Below are 19,208 nucleotides of genomic sequence, written 5' to 3' on the forward strand. Positions count from 1 at the left end.
TTGTGGGTTGTACCATTGTACTCAGTAGGGATATCCTCTTTCATTGGTCTATATTGACCGCATCCTTAGGCCCGCCCCCTTTTTGTATCTTTTGAACCGTTTGTCATAGAGACAATACAGACCATCTCCTGTTGGCCGGCGGTGCACTGGCATCACCCACACTTTCACAATTTCCCTGTGCGGAATATTTGTCTAATTGTCTATTTTTTTTATTTTAATTTTTTTATTAAAAACGAAGGTTCGGTCCGTTCGAAGAACCCTGACGAAGTTTGAATCCCAAAAACAGGCTTCGGGGACAGCCTTACCAAACATATTATTTATATTATTATTATTTATTGTGAAGCCTGCATTTCTCAACCAAGGTGCCTTGCCTATACCGTTTTGCTGTGGAAAGACCGGAAAAAGACAATACAGACAGACCCTCTCCGGCGGTGCACAGGCATCACCCAAACTTTCACAATTTCCCCGGAATTGTCTAGTTTTTTATTATTATTTATTTTCTATTTATGTTCGAAATAAATAAACGCATTCATTCAATATATCTGGCCTCGCGCGGATCTCACAGCTGTGCCCGCACATTGCAATACTCCAATTCAGCCATTGGGTGAGTGGCGCTGCTGAGCGGCCCTCACAGCGATAGCGCGGCCCTGAGAGCGCCGCTGGCTCTGCGGCTCTGCAGCTGCATACTATTGGACAGGAGCAAAAATATAATAGATACGCCGCGCCATTGCGTCATCACGTCGGATTGAATGAAGCGTCGTCATCCTTGCTCTGGTGTCGTGCGGCGCGCGGCCTTTCAGCTCCACATTTTTCTCAAGCTCAATTTCTCTTTTTAACTTTCTGTCCAAACATTTTTACCTGTAACTATGACTCGAAAGAAGATGCCCCTTTTTGGCGTTTCCACTTGCCTTCTTCTTCTACTCGCCGCACTGAGCTCTAAAGTGTCTGCCAGCGGGCTGGTGAACGAGGAGGTGAAGAGGACCGTGGACCTGAGCACCCACTTGGCGAAAATAACCGCCGACATCCTGCTCTCGAACCAGGGGGACTCTGCGGTGCACAGCTTCACGCTGGCAGTGGAGCCTGGCCTGGAACACAACATCGCGTACGTCGGAGCTTCGGTAAGCGATGGATCAATGAACGAAATAATTCCAAGGTCTTGGCTTGTAAGGAATTCGCTAAGCTAGGTTAGCTAAACTAGCCTGCCCTGCACCAATTCAACAGCCATATCTGGGTCGTTCCCCAAATGGAAACTATCCACACCCAATGTCGCACAAGGATCAGTAACGTGATGTTATCATGAACTCTAATAATGTGTATTTTGGATAACTGAACGATCAATTCATTGCTAGTACCGTTAGACTCTGCATACTTGGAGCTAACCCGGATAGGGGACGCTAACCAACGTTAAAATGCATTTAATCTTTATTCTATTGCGTGTTGGGGATATGCATTTGTAAGTCATCTGTGGGAATAATAATTGAAACTGACTAGACCACTGATTTGACAGTCATTTGGAATTTATGAGATTTGCGAGTGCGGTATCTTCACTTCCGCAATGCTGCACGTTGTGTCAGTCGCTGAATGGATGACACGTATGCGCTGGGTTGCTACTTCCGGGAGTGGAGACACGCCCCCTGCTACAATGCACGCCAATACTGTCACACGCCAATACACAACATTTTTCTATATAATTCTACCATGGCAACATGTAATTTATTTCAGACAATGAAAAAAGCTACATGCACACCACACCATGTTTAATATGCAATGCACACATGAGCTTGACTTGTAGTAGTATTGGCTGTTTTGTTTTCGTGTTCTAACTGTGGCTAATGGTACTTCCTCAGGTGAAGGGCGAGGAAGAGGAGGATGGCACTCTGGAGCTCAAGAAGATAACGATAGAGGGACAGAGGTAATAACGTTTTGGATGCATCTATTCAGTTTATTAGGGAGAATAAACCATCCAACCTAAAAATGTAAATTGTTGACAATCTTTTCCAGAGGCAATAGACCTACAAGGATACATGGCATGTGGTGTGAAACTCATCTTCATGGATATTGGCTTATTGATACATTTTTAAAGATTTAGATTTCAATTAGTTATTCAACCACAAACAGTGTAGTGCTATTTTCAAAGTGGGGGGAGCATACCTACTGTTTGCGTACCTACTACAAACAATCTTTGCGTTGGCTTGAAAAGTGGACTGCATTCGTGCAGTGAGAGAGGTGCGCTTGATTCATGTTGCAGGTCAGTTCAATTTGGGCAAGATGGTAAATGGCTGCTTTTTTATATATCGCTTTTATCCAAAGCGCTTTACAATTTGTTACTCACATTTTACACATTCACTCACACATTCACACACCGACGGCGGAGGCAACCATGCAAGGTGCCAACCTGCTCATCAGGAGCAATTAGGGGTTAATCGTCAAGCACACATCGACACACGGGAGGAGCGGGAATCGAACCGGGAACCTCCAGATTGCCAGACGACTGCGCTACCTCCTGAGCCACTGTCGCAAGAGAAGGGGCAGCCGGCCAGAATGAACCGATGAGCAAATTCAAGTTTGCGGACCGGCTGAAAAGTTTGACACATGTGGTTTTAAAGTGTCATCTCTTCCTTTTGTCCCACAGTGGGACATTCTTCAAGGTGCAGTTGCCCTCCAGCCTGGCAGGGGGCGCTAAGCTGAGAGTGAAGGTGGAGACTGTGTTGAGCCATGTCCTGAAGCCCTTCCCTAGCCACATCACCCAGGCTGAGCGCCAGCTGGTGGTCTTCCAGGGGAACCACTACCTGTACTCCCCCTACCCCACCCGTAGCCAGACCACCCGCGTGCGCCTGTCCACCAAGACCGTGGAGAGCTACACCAAGCTGGGCAACCCCAGCAAGAACGATGAGGTGGTTGAATACGGGCCATTCCGTGACGTCGGACCCTTCAGCGAGGTTAGACCCGCACCAGACGTGAAGGAGCATCAGATAAGACTCCCAGAATATGGCTTGTTAAAACGTCCAATGTCTTGTCTCTCTCTTGTAGGACACCATGAAGATTCATTACGAAAACAACTCTCCCTTCCTCACCATCAGCAGCATTACCCGCATCATTGAAGTATCTCACTGGGGCAACATTGCTGTGGAAGAGACCATTGACCTGAGGCACACAGGGGCCTTCCTGAAGGGACCGTTCTCCCGTTATGATTACCAGCGGCAATCTGACAGCGGCATCTCATCCGTCAAGTCGTTTAAGGTGCATTTGTTTGTTTAAAAAAAGAAATTGTATATATCACCTGAATTGTAGCGTTACATTATTTCTTTCCCTGTGATATTCACCCCTTCTCTGTCCTCCAGACCATCCTCCCTGCCTCTGCCCAGGATGTTTACTACAGGGATGAGATCGGCAACATCTCCACGTCTCACCTGCAGATCCTGGAGGACTCAGTGGAAGTGGAGGTCAGGCCTCGCTTCCCGTTGTTCGGTGGCTGGAAAACTCACTACATCATCGGCTACAACCTCCCCAGTTACGAGTACCTCTACACTCTGGGTAAGTAGGATCACTGATTACTATGGGAGGAACGATTCACAAACGTCATGGCCTGGCATGTACCTCTGTTTTGACGAGGAAGACCTGGCCACGAATAGCAGCAACACAGAGTTTCTGAATAAACACTACAACATTACAAAATGATCAGATAAAACATTTGCACACAGACAATCTGGTTACAATAGGCTTCACCATCAGCCTTAAATACATTCAGGGTCACCATGCTTTGAGTTTTAAGATCAGACTGAAGATTGTTCCAAGCAGGAAAACATAAAAGCTTTCTTTGTTTCCCATTTCTGTTTGGACTTTGGGAACAAAGTGCAGAAAGTCCTAACGGAGATTGTAATTTAATTTCCATCGTTCAAATTCAAAAGAGACCATAAGTAAATTGGAACCATAACCAAGAATGACCCTGTAGATCAGAACATACCAGTCAGTTAGCTGACATGCACATAAGACCAGTTCACTCTCTAAACACACTGGTGAGTAAGAGATCAGTTTGTAATACATCTCGGAGCCTCATGATGCAGTGGAGACTGAGCAGATGCATTCATATAGAACACATCACCATCATCACTCACAGGTAGAAAGGTAGACTCCACCATCTTCCGTTTCACACCAAAAGAAAGACGTTTTTTTTTTTTTTTTTTAATTATTGGTCTTTTTCCCCCTCCATTTTCCTCCGATTTTCTCCCATCCCAATGTTAGTCGTATGCCAATTCCCAGTCCCTTCCTGGTCGCTGCGCTTTACCCCCCACAGTCAGATCATTTGGGAGAGTGGAGGCTACCACGTGCTTCCTCCGACACACGTCCAGCCAATCACCGCTTCTTTTCACCTGGCAGCGCGGATTCTCATTGAGAGGGCGTAGCGTGTGGGAGGACCACACTATCCCCCTCACGTCCAATCCGCGCTTAGCAGGCGCCCCGACCGAACTGTAGGAGTCGCTGTTTACAACGACCCGGACCCACCCCGCCAGCTTCTCCCACCCTCTGATACAGCCAATTGTATCAGTGCAGACGGCCAGCCAAGCTGGTGACAACCCAGAAAGACTTATTTCTAAAGTAAAAGCTTCAGCTTCTTTGTAACATAATGACCTTACAAGTGGTCATCAATTAAAAACCCATTAGATTACCATTTGTGACTCTAAAATAGCTATTATATTTTACATCTTGCAAGCTTCCATTTCTTCTGTCAGTCAATTTACATTCAATAACACATTCCCGCCCGACCACGGAGATGTCGATTTTGGCAAGGTTAAGGTTAGGGTTAAAAATAAACTGCACAAACGGACTACTTCCGGGTTTTACAGGAAACAAGACAAGGTACAAGCCTCGACGCCCCGCCCATGCACAGTCAAACAGAGCACAAGCCCTGAAGCCCCGCCTCAAACGGTAGAAGCCCCGCCCAGACATTGGGCTTGCGGCTCTGCAGATATACCCTACTCGACTGGGATCATTCTTTTGTGCAAGGCAACATCAGGCTTGACTTAAAACATTACTTTCCTAACTTAGTGAAACTAAATGTAACAAATGAACACATAGAAGAAATAACCATTCAGTACATTTATATCTATTTATTATTAAAAAAAATCAGATTTTTTATTTTTTTTTTATCGATACCCGATCCAGCTATTTTACTGATATCGGTAGCCGATACCAATATCGGATTGGTGCATTCCTAGTCTTGAGGGTGTGTAGTTAGAGACCATTGACCGGAGGTAGGCGGGAGCCGTTCCCTTTGCCGCACGATATGCCAGGTTGAGGGCCTTTAAGCGGATTTGTGCGGCCATGGGGAGCCAGTGCAGGTCCCTGAGAAGTGGGGTGACATGGGCTGACTTCGGTAGGTTTGAGATCAGGCGGGCCGCTGCGTTCTGAATAAGTTGAAGAGGCTTGGTGGCAGTGGTCGGAAGGCCAGCAAGCAGTGCGTTGCAGTAGTCGAGGCGGGAGATGACTGTTGATTGGACAAGGAGTTGGGTGGCTTCTTCTGTCAGGAAGGGGCGGATCCTTCTGACGTTGCTCAGGAGGAATCTGCAGGTTCAGGTTGTCGCTGCGATGTGAGCGGAGAAGTTCAACTGGTCGTCAACGACAACACCAAGATTCTTGGCGGTCGGGGACGCGGTCACCGTTGAATTCTCGACTGTGATGGAAAGGTCTGTTGGGGGATGATTTGGCCAGCAGGTGAAGCTATTCTCTTTTGCTTTGGTTCATTTTGAGGTGGTTGGACATCATCCAGGCGGAGATGTCCAGGCCATGATCCGCTCGGATGTGGATATCTGTAGGGCTGTCTTAAATACTTTGAAGCTTTGTTCGATGAATTTTTTTTTGCCTCCAAAATCTTGCGCCTCCATTCCAATGAAACAAAAGTAAGCGGTGCCTTCCCGCCTCCATTCCAATGAAACGAAAGTAAGCGGCGCCTTGACTCCACCTCTCTACAACAAGCACGTGGAGATTATCTGTGTTGAAAACAAGGACCTGTGCAGCAGACGTTTGGTTACACTTTAAAATATGCAAAGACAATGCCCAAAAAGCCGAGTGCCAGATATGCCAGAAGAAAATGGCATATCACAACTCTACAACAACTTTGTCAAATCACCTAAAAAACGTAAGTATCGTTGTACATGACGGCGACGCCACACAAAACATTAATAAGGCTATGCCTATGCTGCTATGACTAATGTGTTACCAAGTTGGCTAATTTAATTGTAATCATCTGCTTTTGTAGGTGCATTGTCTGATATAATTAATTATAAATTAAATATAATATTGTTTGCTTGATAGACGAAGGTTGCAACATAATTATGTCATGTCGTTGGCTGTGAAAGCAGCCCCACTGCACCCAGGCAGCGCAGCCGAGTGAAACCTTGTTGGCTGCGTCAGTCACGAAAGGGGCTACTTAATTAATTAATACAATCACTTTATTTATAGAGCACATTTAAAAACAACAAAGTTTACCAAGTGCTGTACAAGTCTCACAACATAAGATAAAAAAATATGTATATATATATATATTATTATTTTTCCCCCCCAAGCTTCGAATTAAAATCGAAGCTCGGCCCCGAAGCTTTGATTGCCAAAAAAAGCTTCGAAGGTCAGCCCTAGATATCTGAGGGAGGGAAGGAGAGGAAGTTAGCAATGATACGAGAAGGCATGAGACGTGATAATGTTACCCATAGATTTAGTGTAGAGGGAGAAGAGAAGGGGTCCAAGGACCGCGCCCTGGGGGACACTCCATGACACTTGGTAGGAGCGGTCATTGAGGTATGATGTCAGCCATGTCAGCGCAGAGCCAGCCACTCTCATTCCTGCGAGAGACGTGAGGAGGATCTGATGGTTGACTGTGTCGAAGGCTACAGATGGGTCTAGGAGAATCAGGACAGAGGAGAGGCCTTTCGCTTTTGCCAAGTGAAGTGCCTCTGTGACCGCAGTGAGGGCCGTTTCTGTGGAGTGACCAGTCCTGAATCCTGACTGGTTAGGGTCTAAGTCCAGGAGGTCATTCTGTAAGATAATCAGTGAGTTGGTTGGATACAGCACATTCAAGTGTTTTAGAAAGGAAGGAGAGAAGAGAGACAGGACGATAGTTGGCTATGACTGTGGGGTTCAAGGTTGTTTTTTTATGAGCGGTGTGACCGGCTTGTTTTTAGGGAGGTGGGGACCACCCCTGAGTTGAGGGAGGAGTTGATGGTTGCAGTTAGGAATGGGAGAATGTCTGGTGCTATGGTCTTGAGGAGTGGGGAGGTAACTGGTCCAGCTGGCATGTAGTGGGAAGGTTCGACGTTACCAGTGTCAGGGTCTCAGCTTCTGTAATGGGAGAGAAAGATGACAGAGTGAAGGATGAGGTTCTCGATTTGGAATGGGTGGGGGTTGGGAGAATGAGCTGCGGATGTTCTCCACTTTTTCCTCAAAGAAGATCAAAGTCTTCTGCAGAGGGAGATGGTGGGGGGGGGGAGGGAGGACATGGTAGCATGCAGTTTGCGAAGTTCTTGGCAGAGGCCTTGATCCTATGGTGAAAGAAGGAAGCTTTGGCAGTAGTAATGGTTGTGGAGAATGTTAACAAGAGGTTGTGATGTGTGGCGATGTCAGCAGTGAGGCGTGACTTTCTATATTTCCTCTCGGTCGTTCTCAGGGCCTGTCTTTGTTCTCTCACTGCATCCATCAGCCATGGACTGGGTAGGGAGCGGTGGGCAGGTTTCTCAACGAGGGGACGGAGCTTGTCGAAGGAGGCTGAGAGGAGGGTGGAGTTTGCCATTTCTGGGGGGAGAGCAGAGAAGGTGTCACTCAAAGGTAGAGCAGAGCCAGATAGTATGTCAGAGGAGAGGGTGGAGGGGGATAGAGAGGGCATGTTGCGTCTGACTGAGACGGTTTGAGTTGGGAGTGGAGGGCTTTCGGTTAAGCATGAGAGTTAGTGAGAAGGATATGAAGGAATGGTCTGATACATGCAGGGGAGTTACCGTGGTGTTAATGATGGAGTTACGGGAGAATATGAGATCCAAGGAGTTGCCTGCTTTGTGAATGGGAGGCATGACAGTGGGAGTCATGTCAAAGGTTTGTAGGAGGGCGACCACTGTGTCCGACTGACGGGCAGGTTGAAGTCACCCATTAGAAGGAGGGTGGTACCATCTTCTGGTAAGGAGCTTAGAAGCATGTCCAGCTCATCTGGGAAGTGATCGAGCGGACCTGGAGGGCGATAGTGTAATAATGGTGAGATTGAAAGGACCTCAGTATTGTGACTCTTGGCGAGTGAGTTAGTCAGTTATTTTTCCGTTTTGTTTAATTTGACCTTAAATTTAACCTTCAAAAACCAGAGGCGGAAAACTGATTGTATGTGACTCAACATGGTTGTATACAAGAAGAATAGATATTGTCCTCCTAGCTACGTGGTTTACACCAAAGCCCTAGTTGGGGAAAGCATTGAAAAATATAGTCACAAAATATATATTTTTTTCATCTCTATTTTGGGGTCAGATGGGTTGAGTTTAAAGGGGCTCTTCAAGAGTGCTATCTATCCACCCAGATCTTTTTGGTGTGATTTGCTTAGTTTTGGAGATATCTGTTGTAGAGATATCTGCTGTAGAGATATCTGCTGTAGAGATATCTGCTGTAGAGATATCTGATGTAGACTAAGATATCTGCAATAGAGATATCTGCCGTCACTCCAATGCAATGGAGCTGAATGTCACTCAGCGTGTGGCTTGTGGCGCTCAAAGGAAATTCATTTGAAAAACTCAAGCGACGTCTCTTTCTAGAAATCATGACTCGGTTACTTAGGAGGATAATACACTGAGCAGTTTTGTGAACTATTTTCTACCAAAGTACATCCCCAGAGGTGCAGTGCTCATGCCATGCGGTACCACGTCGTTCCACCACTTTTCTGAGCAGAAGCACGCACATGCGCACAAAAATGCGTTCACAACTTTCACTCGACTCGTCTGCCGTGCGCCAAGTACCGGTACTTATCTAGCTACTTGTCTTTGCATAACAATAGTATATCAATAGCATAACAAAGAACGAGAAGAGCCAAACCAAAATACAAGCCCTGTGGGGGTTTGCTTGAGCTGTGGAGCTCACACTATGTGACTGGTCCCGACTGGAAGGATGAGACATTTCTTAAGTTGTGCTTCAGAAGGAAACTGTCCTTCTGTAAACTGTAAGTTACATTGTTAATTTAGTTTGTATTTACTTTTCTAGTTTAAGTTAATTCAATTAAAGAAATTGTAATTACAATATTGTATCTACAATTACATTTAAAACATTGTTTTTCACCCATATCTGTTGACAATATAATTTCTTTATATATTGAATGCTACATCCTCCTACCTTCAGCTTCTCAAGGCAATATTTACAAAAACTAAACTAAAACTAGTAATTTCCTATACAAACATGTTTCCTACTATTTATGCATAATAATAATCTGTTCTGTGTGCACGCGAGGGAACATGTATGCGCACGTGACGTCATTCTAAACAGAGTACAGGCATTTCTGAAATGACCCCTGTACATCCCCATTCATTATTATGAGCCTAATGAAAGAGGTGTAGCCGGTGTGATCTTGTCTGCGTTGTGTTTTAGTCGATTCGACCCCTGTTAAGGGATCGCCCTGAGTGGGAGTTGAACCCCGGACGCCGGCGTCGCGGGCGGCATCACAGACCACTAAGCAAGAAGTGAATTCACTGCTTGCTTCCGGGTCTGGATGCCTCTGGGGAGTGAGTTTACTTGCAGTACCGCTTACCATCCACAGCCACGTCACTACTTGTACCCGTGACTGTGGATATACTGCGGTACCTCCGTTACACTCACCCCACTAAACTCACACCACCCAGGGCATCCGGGTCACGGCACCACATGTAGCCGGTGTGATCTTGTCTGCGTTGTGTTTTAGTCGATTCGACCCCTGTTAAGGGATCGCCCTGAGTGGGAGTTGAACCCCGGACACCGGCGTTGCGGGCGGCATCACAGACCACTAAGCAAGAAGTGAATTCACTGCTTGCTTCCGGGTCTGGATGCCTCTGGGGAGTGAGTTTACTTGCAGTACCGCTTACCATCCACAGCCACGTCACTACTTGTACCCGTGACTGTGGATATACTGCGGTACCTCCGTTACAGAGGCATGCATCAAAAAGAACCGTGGCACTAGAGCAGCGTTCCCTGTGCAGACGGTTAACTGTCTGTAGTGTGGTAGTGAAAGGGTTAACCTTCTGTAGTGTGGTAGTGAAAGGGTTAACCCTAGTTTGTGGTGTGAAAGGGTTAACCTTCTGTATTGTCGCAGTGAAAGGGTTAACCCTTTGGTAGTGTGGTAGTGAAGGTAGACCACAAGGTAGACCACATCTTAAATATTGGTGGTTCAACCTTGTGTTGAATAACTTGGAAAGGTGTAGACATACTGTAGCTATGTTTCACCCGTTTCAACTGAAGCCTGCTAGCAGGGCCCCAGATTGACAAAACAAACACACCCTGGATTGATAAAGCAGTGTGCCAATATGGATAACTGATGCACGGTGGAAACGCTTGAAAGATGTTTACTGACCGAAAGTCTTTCACATTGTAGAAGACGCCTTGCTCCTGACGTAAACCAAATAATGTAAATTTAAGATAATTATAAAGATAAGGTAAATGGACTGCATTTATATAGCGCTTTTATCCAAAGCGCTTAAGAACTTGTGCCTCACATTCACCCACACCTTCAAGGCGGAGGCAACCATCGAACTGGGAAGGTTCCTATTACCAGACAACCGCTCTACCTCCTGAGCCACTGTGGCTGTCATAAGGGCCCCATATTTGTTCTTATCTGTGCCTATGGGTGTAGAGATGCTATTACCACGCCATATACTACACTTATTTCCCTCGTTTCATACATGATAACAAGCTGCATGGGTCAGACGCAGAGAATTTTCATAAATGTGTTGTAGACATGGACCTCATCTCAAATCACAACTGTCCTCGGACAAACTTAAGGCCGCAGTTGTGATTGGAGGATCAATAAAAAAAGAGGGCAGGGTTTCATATAGGTGAATTGTTTTGTCCCCCAGGTGACCAGTATGCTCTGAAGATGAGGCTGGTGGACCATGTGTACGATGACCAGGTCATCGACTCCCTCACTGTTAAACTCATCCTGCCAGAGGGCGCCAAGTGAGTGTTTTCACATGTATCTAATAATGATCTTTATTTGTATAGCACCTTTCATACAAGAATTGCAGCTCAAACTGCTTCACAGCAGTAAACAAAAAAAAAAGACAGGCAGACATAAAATAAGTATTGAACTAGCATAAAATAGATGGCAACAAAATAGACATGGTCAAGGTAAGGCATAGAACATTAAATCATAGTTTTTCATATTAGTATTTAACATCTTAATATGCCTCTTTGTTACAGTTTGATTTTATGGCAATTTTGAAATGACAGTAATAAAAGAGTACACAGAGTAAAATAGTGCAGTGCAATAAAATAGTTAGTAAAATAGAATAGACAGTAAAATTATGCAATCTATTTGATTTGATCTTTATTTATCTCGAACATTTTCAACCATAAACACACAAATTTGTAATAACAAAAAATAACAAAACAAAAAAAATACAAATAAAATATATATTCCTAGACATGGAAGCAATAATCAACATAGCTCAAGATGAATGGTTTTGTTCGAGAAGGGACAGAAAGAAGCGAAGCTTATCTGGTCCTGCCCCTTCCTTACAATATCATATTAATATGTAATAAATTATCTATCAATATAAAAAATACCTATCCACTACAGCAAAAGATAAATAAATAATTACAGAAATACTAGTTCACGTTATTTTCAAGCTCTAACTTATACTTGTTAGATATTATCAGCCGATATTGGCATTAAAATGTGATATCGGAAATTATCGGTTTTCAAAAAAAGATTATTTTATTTTTATTTACCCAGGCAAGTAAGAACATATTCAGATTTTTTTTTATTGTCAAGTATGCATAATGTTGTGTTAATTCCACGACAAGAGATATGTAATGTTAATTACCTGAAATTATTCAGGTTTTTGGGGGGGGAAACTCTGCATATATCGGTTGATATCGGTATCGGAAATGAAGAGTTGGACAATATCTGTATCGTTATCGGTAAAAAAGCCTATCGAGCATCCCTAATTTAAACATTTCAATATTATTACTTGTTTTTATTGCTACATCAAGGCCATTCCAAATGGATACCCCACAAACTGAGATGCACTTGCTTTTGAGAGTTGTACGGACAATAGATTGTTTTAAATTCAATTTCCCTCTTAGATTATAACCCCATTTCTGCCCTTGAAAATTTTTTGTATGTTGCCAGGGACCATATTTTGTGTTACTTTAAATGAATGTGCAGCTTTGAATTTAACCAAATCTTTACATTTCAGAGTTTGATTAAAAAAATTGGTATGATCTCTATAACCAGCATGATGTACAATCCTTATAGCTTTAAAAAAAAAAATATATATATATATATATCTACGTTTGAATATGCATTTGAATGTGGTCAAATGACCACGAAGGACAAAGATTTATTAACCTTTTCTGTAAATTAGACTGTGAAGACGAAGCGTCAAATAAATGCAATCGATCCATTTTTCCTGTACGTCTCTGTGCTGACTGGTCCTAATGTCCCCCTCATCATCAGAAACATCCACGTGGAAACGCCCTACCCCATCGCCCGCCTGCCGGACCAGCTGCACTACACTTACCTGGACACGTGGGGACGTCCTGTGCTGATAGCCACCAAGAACAACCTGGTGGAGCAACACATCCAGGACGCTGTGGTGAGAGAGTGGGTAGAGAGACACTTATAGTGTCCAGGACGCTGTGGTGAGATAGGGTAGAGAGACACCTATAGTGTTATAGGTAGAGAGACACTTATAGTGTCCAGCACGCTGTGGTGAGGGGGTAGAGAGACACTTATAGTGTTATAGGTAGAGAGTAGGCGTGTAACTGTACGTGTATTCGTCCCGTGAATTTACTGTACGGCCGTCACGGTGCGGTACGTGCAGCCATACGAAGAATACGCCTCACAGCGCAAACGCACCAGTCGCACATGCAGGCACTCGCGGGTTCCGTGCGAGAACAGCGTGCGTGGCCGGGCACACCGAGTCCGACTTCAGAGCGGGTGAAAGTGCACGGAGGAAGGCACATTTACATTGGAACAGCTGCAGGGTCATTACAATTTTACAGTTTTCTTTTGTTTTCTTGTTCGCCCAATAATGTTAACCAAATGAAACCAATGGAAAGACACACACACACACACACGTGCGTCGCCGACACACACGCCAACAAACACACCAACATTCTCCCACGCCGGACTCACAGGCACAGCTGATCAAATAAAAAAAATAAACATACTTTTCCGGACTGATCATCTGAGCTCCTCTCCAGTTGAACTGCTACTGTGTTTAAATCCAAATAATCCTCTGCCATTGTTGTAACATGTCATCTGTTCTCTAGTATTCAGTCTTGTGAAGTTATGGGTGAAGTATGGGTTCAATACAGTATGGCTCAATACACACAATTGTTAACACATTCTCTGCCACGCTTATATCCATCAATGTTTGATCACTGCCAGCACTGTAAGTCTAGAGATGTTTACCTTCTTTGCAGGGCTATAACTTTTTTAATTGTATTGCTAAATTGACATTACTATGGCCCATTCAACATCGATTATCTATTGTTCAGGATGTAGGAACGTTTTACTTTTTCATTCACACATTCATACGAAAATACCGTAGTATAAATAAGTTTTTATCGTTTTCTGCAGTTTTTCCTAGAACGTGAGATATAGGCATAAATGCATATATACATTATCAAATGCCATTTGTTGCCGATCGACGCTATATTAAAAATGTCAGCTGTACATGGTCCTAAACGTTATGACTGATCATGCGCGGGTGAACGGAGGGGGGGGGGGGGGGTCGTTTATAATTCCGTGATAGTCGTTAAATGATTTATGTAGTATGGGTGATGTATAGATCAGAGCAGTTTGTATCGATAATGATAAACAAAAACGCTGAAACTCACGTCAGTCTCCTCTTACCGTTGAGTGATGAGAGTGGAGCAAACAGATCCCAGTTATGTGATGGCGATCGAGGCGATCCATTTCCGGTTTGTATATTACTAATACACGCCCAAATCATGTAGATTATTGAGTTATGGCAACGATCCATATCCACGGTGTGTGTCTTGAGTCCCGCGACGATATACGAGTGGCCGGACGGATTAGGCAGACGCACTGAGCTCCAACGGGCATATCCGGTTTGGCAACTCGCCGATCATCCACCAGGTGGCAGTATTGAAGCATTGCAGAGTTGTGCTGAATCCCACAGCATCAGCCAAGGCTCAGTGAGTGAAATATGAATACTATGGCGAAAATATGAAATATGATCAGAATAACGTCGTACGCTGTGATCTGGCAGAATTCGCATGAACTTGAAACCTGTCGTAAGCCGTTTTTTGGCGGGGAATGTGTTAAGGGGATGCAGACCAGAGAAAGACTTGTCTTGTTTACATCAGGGTCTCTCATTTTCAATTCATAATGAATTGTAAGTAAGGGTGCAACTTGCTCTGTGCAATCCATTCTTTGTGGATCTAGCCCTTATAGTATATGGGTTTCCACGACCCCGGGTCACAGAGAGAACCGAGTCAGAATGAGCCGTTGGTACTGCTGTGCATTGTTGCTGCTGACAGGCTTTTTAAGATGTGTTCTACAAATGGATTTCCCTCCACGACTAATCGAGTACATCGTTAAAAAGCTTGTCCCTAGTTAGGTAGACTATTCCCTTCATTATATTGATCAAACCATTAATCTCACAATTTAAGAAAAATACCACTTCGTTCAGAGTTTGTAGTGTTTGGGGAGAAATATAATCTCATATCATTTTATGCATTGAGATGCTGGAAAACCTTGATAACCCACCATGAAAGATGCTGGAAAATATGCCTATAAATACTTATACTATGGAACTACACACTATGAATGTACACACCTCTGATGTGAGCTCCAGGTCTTGACGATGCTGATGTTAAAGGATGTAGTGAATGTTGTTTCTTTCTTCTACCAGGTCCATTATACCTTCAACAAGGTCGTGATGCTTCAGGAGCCTCTGCTAGTGGTAGCGGCGTTCTACATCCTCTTCTTCACTGTCATCATCTACGTACGCCTGGACTTCGCCATCACCAAGGTACATAGTCATTGTATCTCTGCCTGCACTGGTCTAGTATCCCTTTCCTTGTGTTCTCAGTCACATTATTATTATTATTTAATTATATGAGATATATATATTTATGGAAATAATAATATATGTATATATATAATAATAATAATCCCATGGGACAATGCATTGATAACTTGTTTCAAATGACAATATATACCTGTGTGAATATTATTGCACGGATCGGAATACGGGCGTGCGCAAAGATATTTTGACAGTGATATGGAGTGCTCCCGACTGCGCTGCGGTCCCTCTCTCTTTCTCTCTCTCTCTCCCTCTCTATCTCTCTCTCCCTTGCTTGTTCTCTGCTGTCTGTCGCACCCTCTGTTTGAGGAAGTAATTTCACTGCTCTGTTGTTGAGCGAATTGTGGGCGGTGACTACAACCAGTAGTATTCACGTCAGCAAAACGGTCGAATCAGAATGGCTTAGTTGAGTGAGGGAAGATCTCGTGAACTCGAGACTAGACTGATGAGGCAATATGATAATTAGAGACACAGACCACATTGATATTGATATAATCCCCCAAACAATGCTAAACACTGGAAAAGGCCATTTATAATGCATGGGACCTTTAAGTAATAATGGGTAATAATCACATGTTAAGTAATGCATTTCACATTCATCACTTTGGACTGCATGATGATACAGTGTTAACATGAAGCTGCAATTTTGATTAACATTCTCTAAAAGTTAGATGTTGGCCGAACTTTGATTGGTTAGATGTTGGCAGAACCTGGATAGGTTGGATGTTGGCAGAGTGTTGCAACCCTCTGACTGCCTCACTCTAGATCTTAAAGGGAAATGCCATACACTTTATAATTCATGTTCTTCCTGTGCCCCAGGACAGTTCAGTCAACGTTTGTGAGCATGCATCTCTCCCATGAAGCCAGAAATCAAAACCTTGTGATTTGTTATGTCAGCAAGGCGTATAATCTGAGGCTGCTCCATGGACCGTGAAACCTGTGGGGGCCCATAAAATGTTGTTGTGAACGCTTGCACCCAAATAAGGTCTAAATTCTCTTTCAGAGCTGTTAGAAATACTGGAATTTAAAGCTCATTCAGGCTCCTCATCACACTCCTCTTGTCACTCATCTCATCCCTCCTCGTCACTCCTCTCGTCACTTTTCTCTCATTCCTTGTCTCTCCTCTCGTCACTCATCACTCTCCTCTCGTCACACTCCTCATCACTCCTCAGTCCTCACGTCACTCCTCTCGTCACTTTTCTCTCACTCTCCTCATCACTCCTCTCGTCACACTCCTCATCACACTCCTCACGTCACTCGTCACTTTTCTCTCACTCTCCTCATCACTCCTCTCGTCACACTCCTCATCACACTCCTCACGTCACTCCTCGTCACTTTTCTCTCACTCTCCTTGTCACTCCTCTCGTCACTCATCACTCCTCTCATCACACTCCTCACATCACTCCTCTCGTCACTTTTCTCTCGTCACTCTCCTCGTCACTTTCCTCGTCACTCATCTCCTCTTCACTCATCTCCTCGTCACTCCTCCTCGTCACTCCTCTGGTCACTCCTCATCCCTCTCCTCTCGTCCCTCTCCTCTCGTCCCTCTCCTCACTCTCCTCACTCTCCTCATCTCTCCCTCCTCTCTAAAGTCTGTTCTTCCCCCTTCTCTCAGGACCCAGCAGCTGAGGTCCGTATGAAGGTGGCCTCCATCACAGAGCAGGTTCTGACTCTGGTGAACAAGCGCCTGGGTCTTTACCGCCACATGGACGAGGTGGTGAACCGTTATAAACAGTCCCGCGACACGGGAGCTCTGAACAGCGGGCGGAAGACCCTGGAGGCCGATCACCGCACCCTCACAAACGACATCAGCTCCCTGCAGGCGCGCCTCAAGGCAGAGGGCTCCGACCTGGCAGAGAAGGTGTGTGTGTGTGATAAAGATACTTTGTTATTGAGGAGGATTCCCACTCTTGGGTGACTAATCGATCGTTGCAGTACGTTCAGATATGTGAAGACTCATTTTGAGAATGGACTGCATTGGTCCATTACTAGGTGGTGTAGTAGTAGTGAGACTCACTCTCCTCCTGTCTGCTCTCAGGTTGGGGAGGTTCAGAAGCTGGACGGGCAGGTGAAGGACCTGGTGTGTCGTTCTTGCCAGGAGGCAGAGCGTCTGGTGGCCGGCAAGGTGAAGAAGGAGGCCTACATCGAGAGCGAGAAGACCCTGGCCGGCAAGAGGCAAGAGCTGGTGTCCCGCATCGACAGTCTGCTGGATGCACTGTAAACATCTACCCCCTGTAACACACTGGCATACATCCACACACGCCCTGCCCTGAATACGTAGATGGACATGTGACCATTCATATGAATACTGTATTTTACAGAGTTTCCGCTAGCAATCTTTTTGGTTCGCCAAAGTGGCCAATGAAAAAAACGAACGGCCATTATCCTGTAATATATACGTGCGGTCATAGAGGGATGCATGAGGATGTAGTTAGAGGAAGTAATCATAAGTACTTATTGTTGGGGGAAGTAATCATAAGTACTCATTGGTCACAGGAGTCATCAATTGTCGTTGAACGGTGATCCGTTTTGTGAATACATTTGTTTTCTTAAGTAACAATATTTTTGTTGGCAGACGAACTCATTTGGACAATCTCTGTTAGCGTTACGCTACCTGACGTTAACACGATTAGTGAGCGTGGTGTAGCTCTGTGTACTCTACTTGTTACCTCGCTGAAAGATCAGTTTGTTTTCTGCATATTCCTCTTGTTCCTCTCCACTGTTGACCTGATTTGTAAGGGACGTCTGCTTGGCCGTTCCCGTCACCCCTGTCGAGGCTTCGGTGTTTGTCGAACTTGTGAATGTGTGCCACAGGAGGGCAGTGGTCGTCTATGCATTCGGTAAAGACACAGCTGCCACTCACTCACCACAGGCCATGTAATAAAAATTATAATTAAATAACCTGCCACGATGGCCACCAAGATTTATATTTTCCGGCTTATTTAAATTCTAGTCTGCCAATGGCCGGTAAATACTGGCTAATGGGAACTCTACACACACACAAACACACACACACAGGCACTTGTACACACATTTGCACTTACACTTACGCCAGGCTTAGGGTAAAATCACTTTCAGTTCAAGATGTGATTTTCCCTCTATTCAAGTATTGGGAAACGTTTGGCATACTAACAAATGATAAAGAATGGATGTTCAATCGTTAGCCAATAAACTACAATCTGTGTTTTGTATTTACATTTGGCTGAATTGATCCCGACCCTAATATGAATGAGAAGTTGAGTTTGTCCATCCTGCGGCCCAGGCATCAGTTACATAGTGTTCATGTAGCTAGCTGTAGGTGCGTCACACACACACACACACACACTGGTGCCTTTGTGTCTACCTAGCAAGGAGCATGAGGTCACATTATGCACTAAGCTGTACAGCTGCTCTGTCATAACTAACATGGCAGTGTTTGTTCTTTTGGCTACTTGTTTAAAACCCAGTCATTTACATGTTAAAATCTGGACTCTTTTTGTATTTTTTTCACCCTCTTGAATGATTTCAAATGGTTGCTCGTCCCTCTAAGGTTTTTGTTTTTTTGCAAGTCTGTTTTCTCCATGAGATTAGTGAATACATGAGATTAGATGGTATGTTGAACAAGGAACAATGAAATGATGGGGAAATGTACCAAATTTGAAATAAAATAAACTAAAAAAACTGTCTTTAGTTGTTATTATCATACATTGATTAACAAGAAATCGGATATCCGAGTAAAGGAATAATTTCTTTAGCTGGTTTGACTTGAATAATCAATATCGTTCTCCCTGGATACTTGTCATCAGCTCTGGAAGAACATGCAGATCTGAGCGCTTCAAAATGAATGCAGTGGGATATAAAATTGCTTATACCAGTAAAAGTAGAGGAGGCTTATTTAATTGAGCAACAATGTTGCTATGTTTCTGGTCTCTGAAAGCTATTGACATTTAACCCCCATTGGTTTGA

The 19,208-nt window shown here is 44.3% G+C and overlaps 1 protein-coding gene across 1 annotated transcript; it reads left to right on the forward strand.

The window, feature by feature from the left end:
- Positions 1-745: 745 nt before the first annotated feature.
- Positions 746-18,924, forward strand: rpn1 (ribophorin I). Its single transcript, XM_084316425.1, has 10 exons — positions 746-1,118; positions 1,848-1,912; positions 2,633-2,939; positions 3,031-3,240; positions 3,342-3,534; positions 11,058-11,157; positions 12,662-12,800; positions 15,090-15,209; positions 16,879-17,124; positions 17,302-18,924. Exons 1-10 carry the CDS (start codon positions 867-869, stop codon positions 17,482-17,484), a joined length of 1,815 nt encoding a protein of 604 aa, XP_084172551.1. The 5' UTR covers positions 746-866; the 3' UTR covers positions 17,485-18,924.
- The last annotated feature ends 284 nt before the right edge of the window (positions 18,925-19,208 follow it).

The sequence above is a fragment of the Notolepis coatsorum genome (genome assembly GCF_963971535.1).
Source record: "Notolepis coatsorum genome assembly, chromosome: 6".
Lineage (NCBI taxonomy): Eukaryota > Metazoa > Chordata > Actinopteri > Aulopiformes > Paralepididae > Notolepis > Notolepis coatsorum.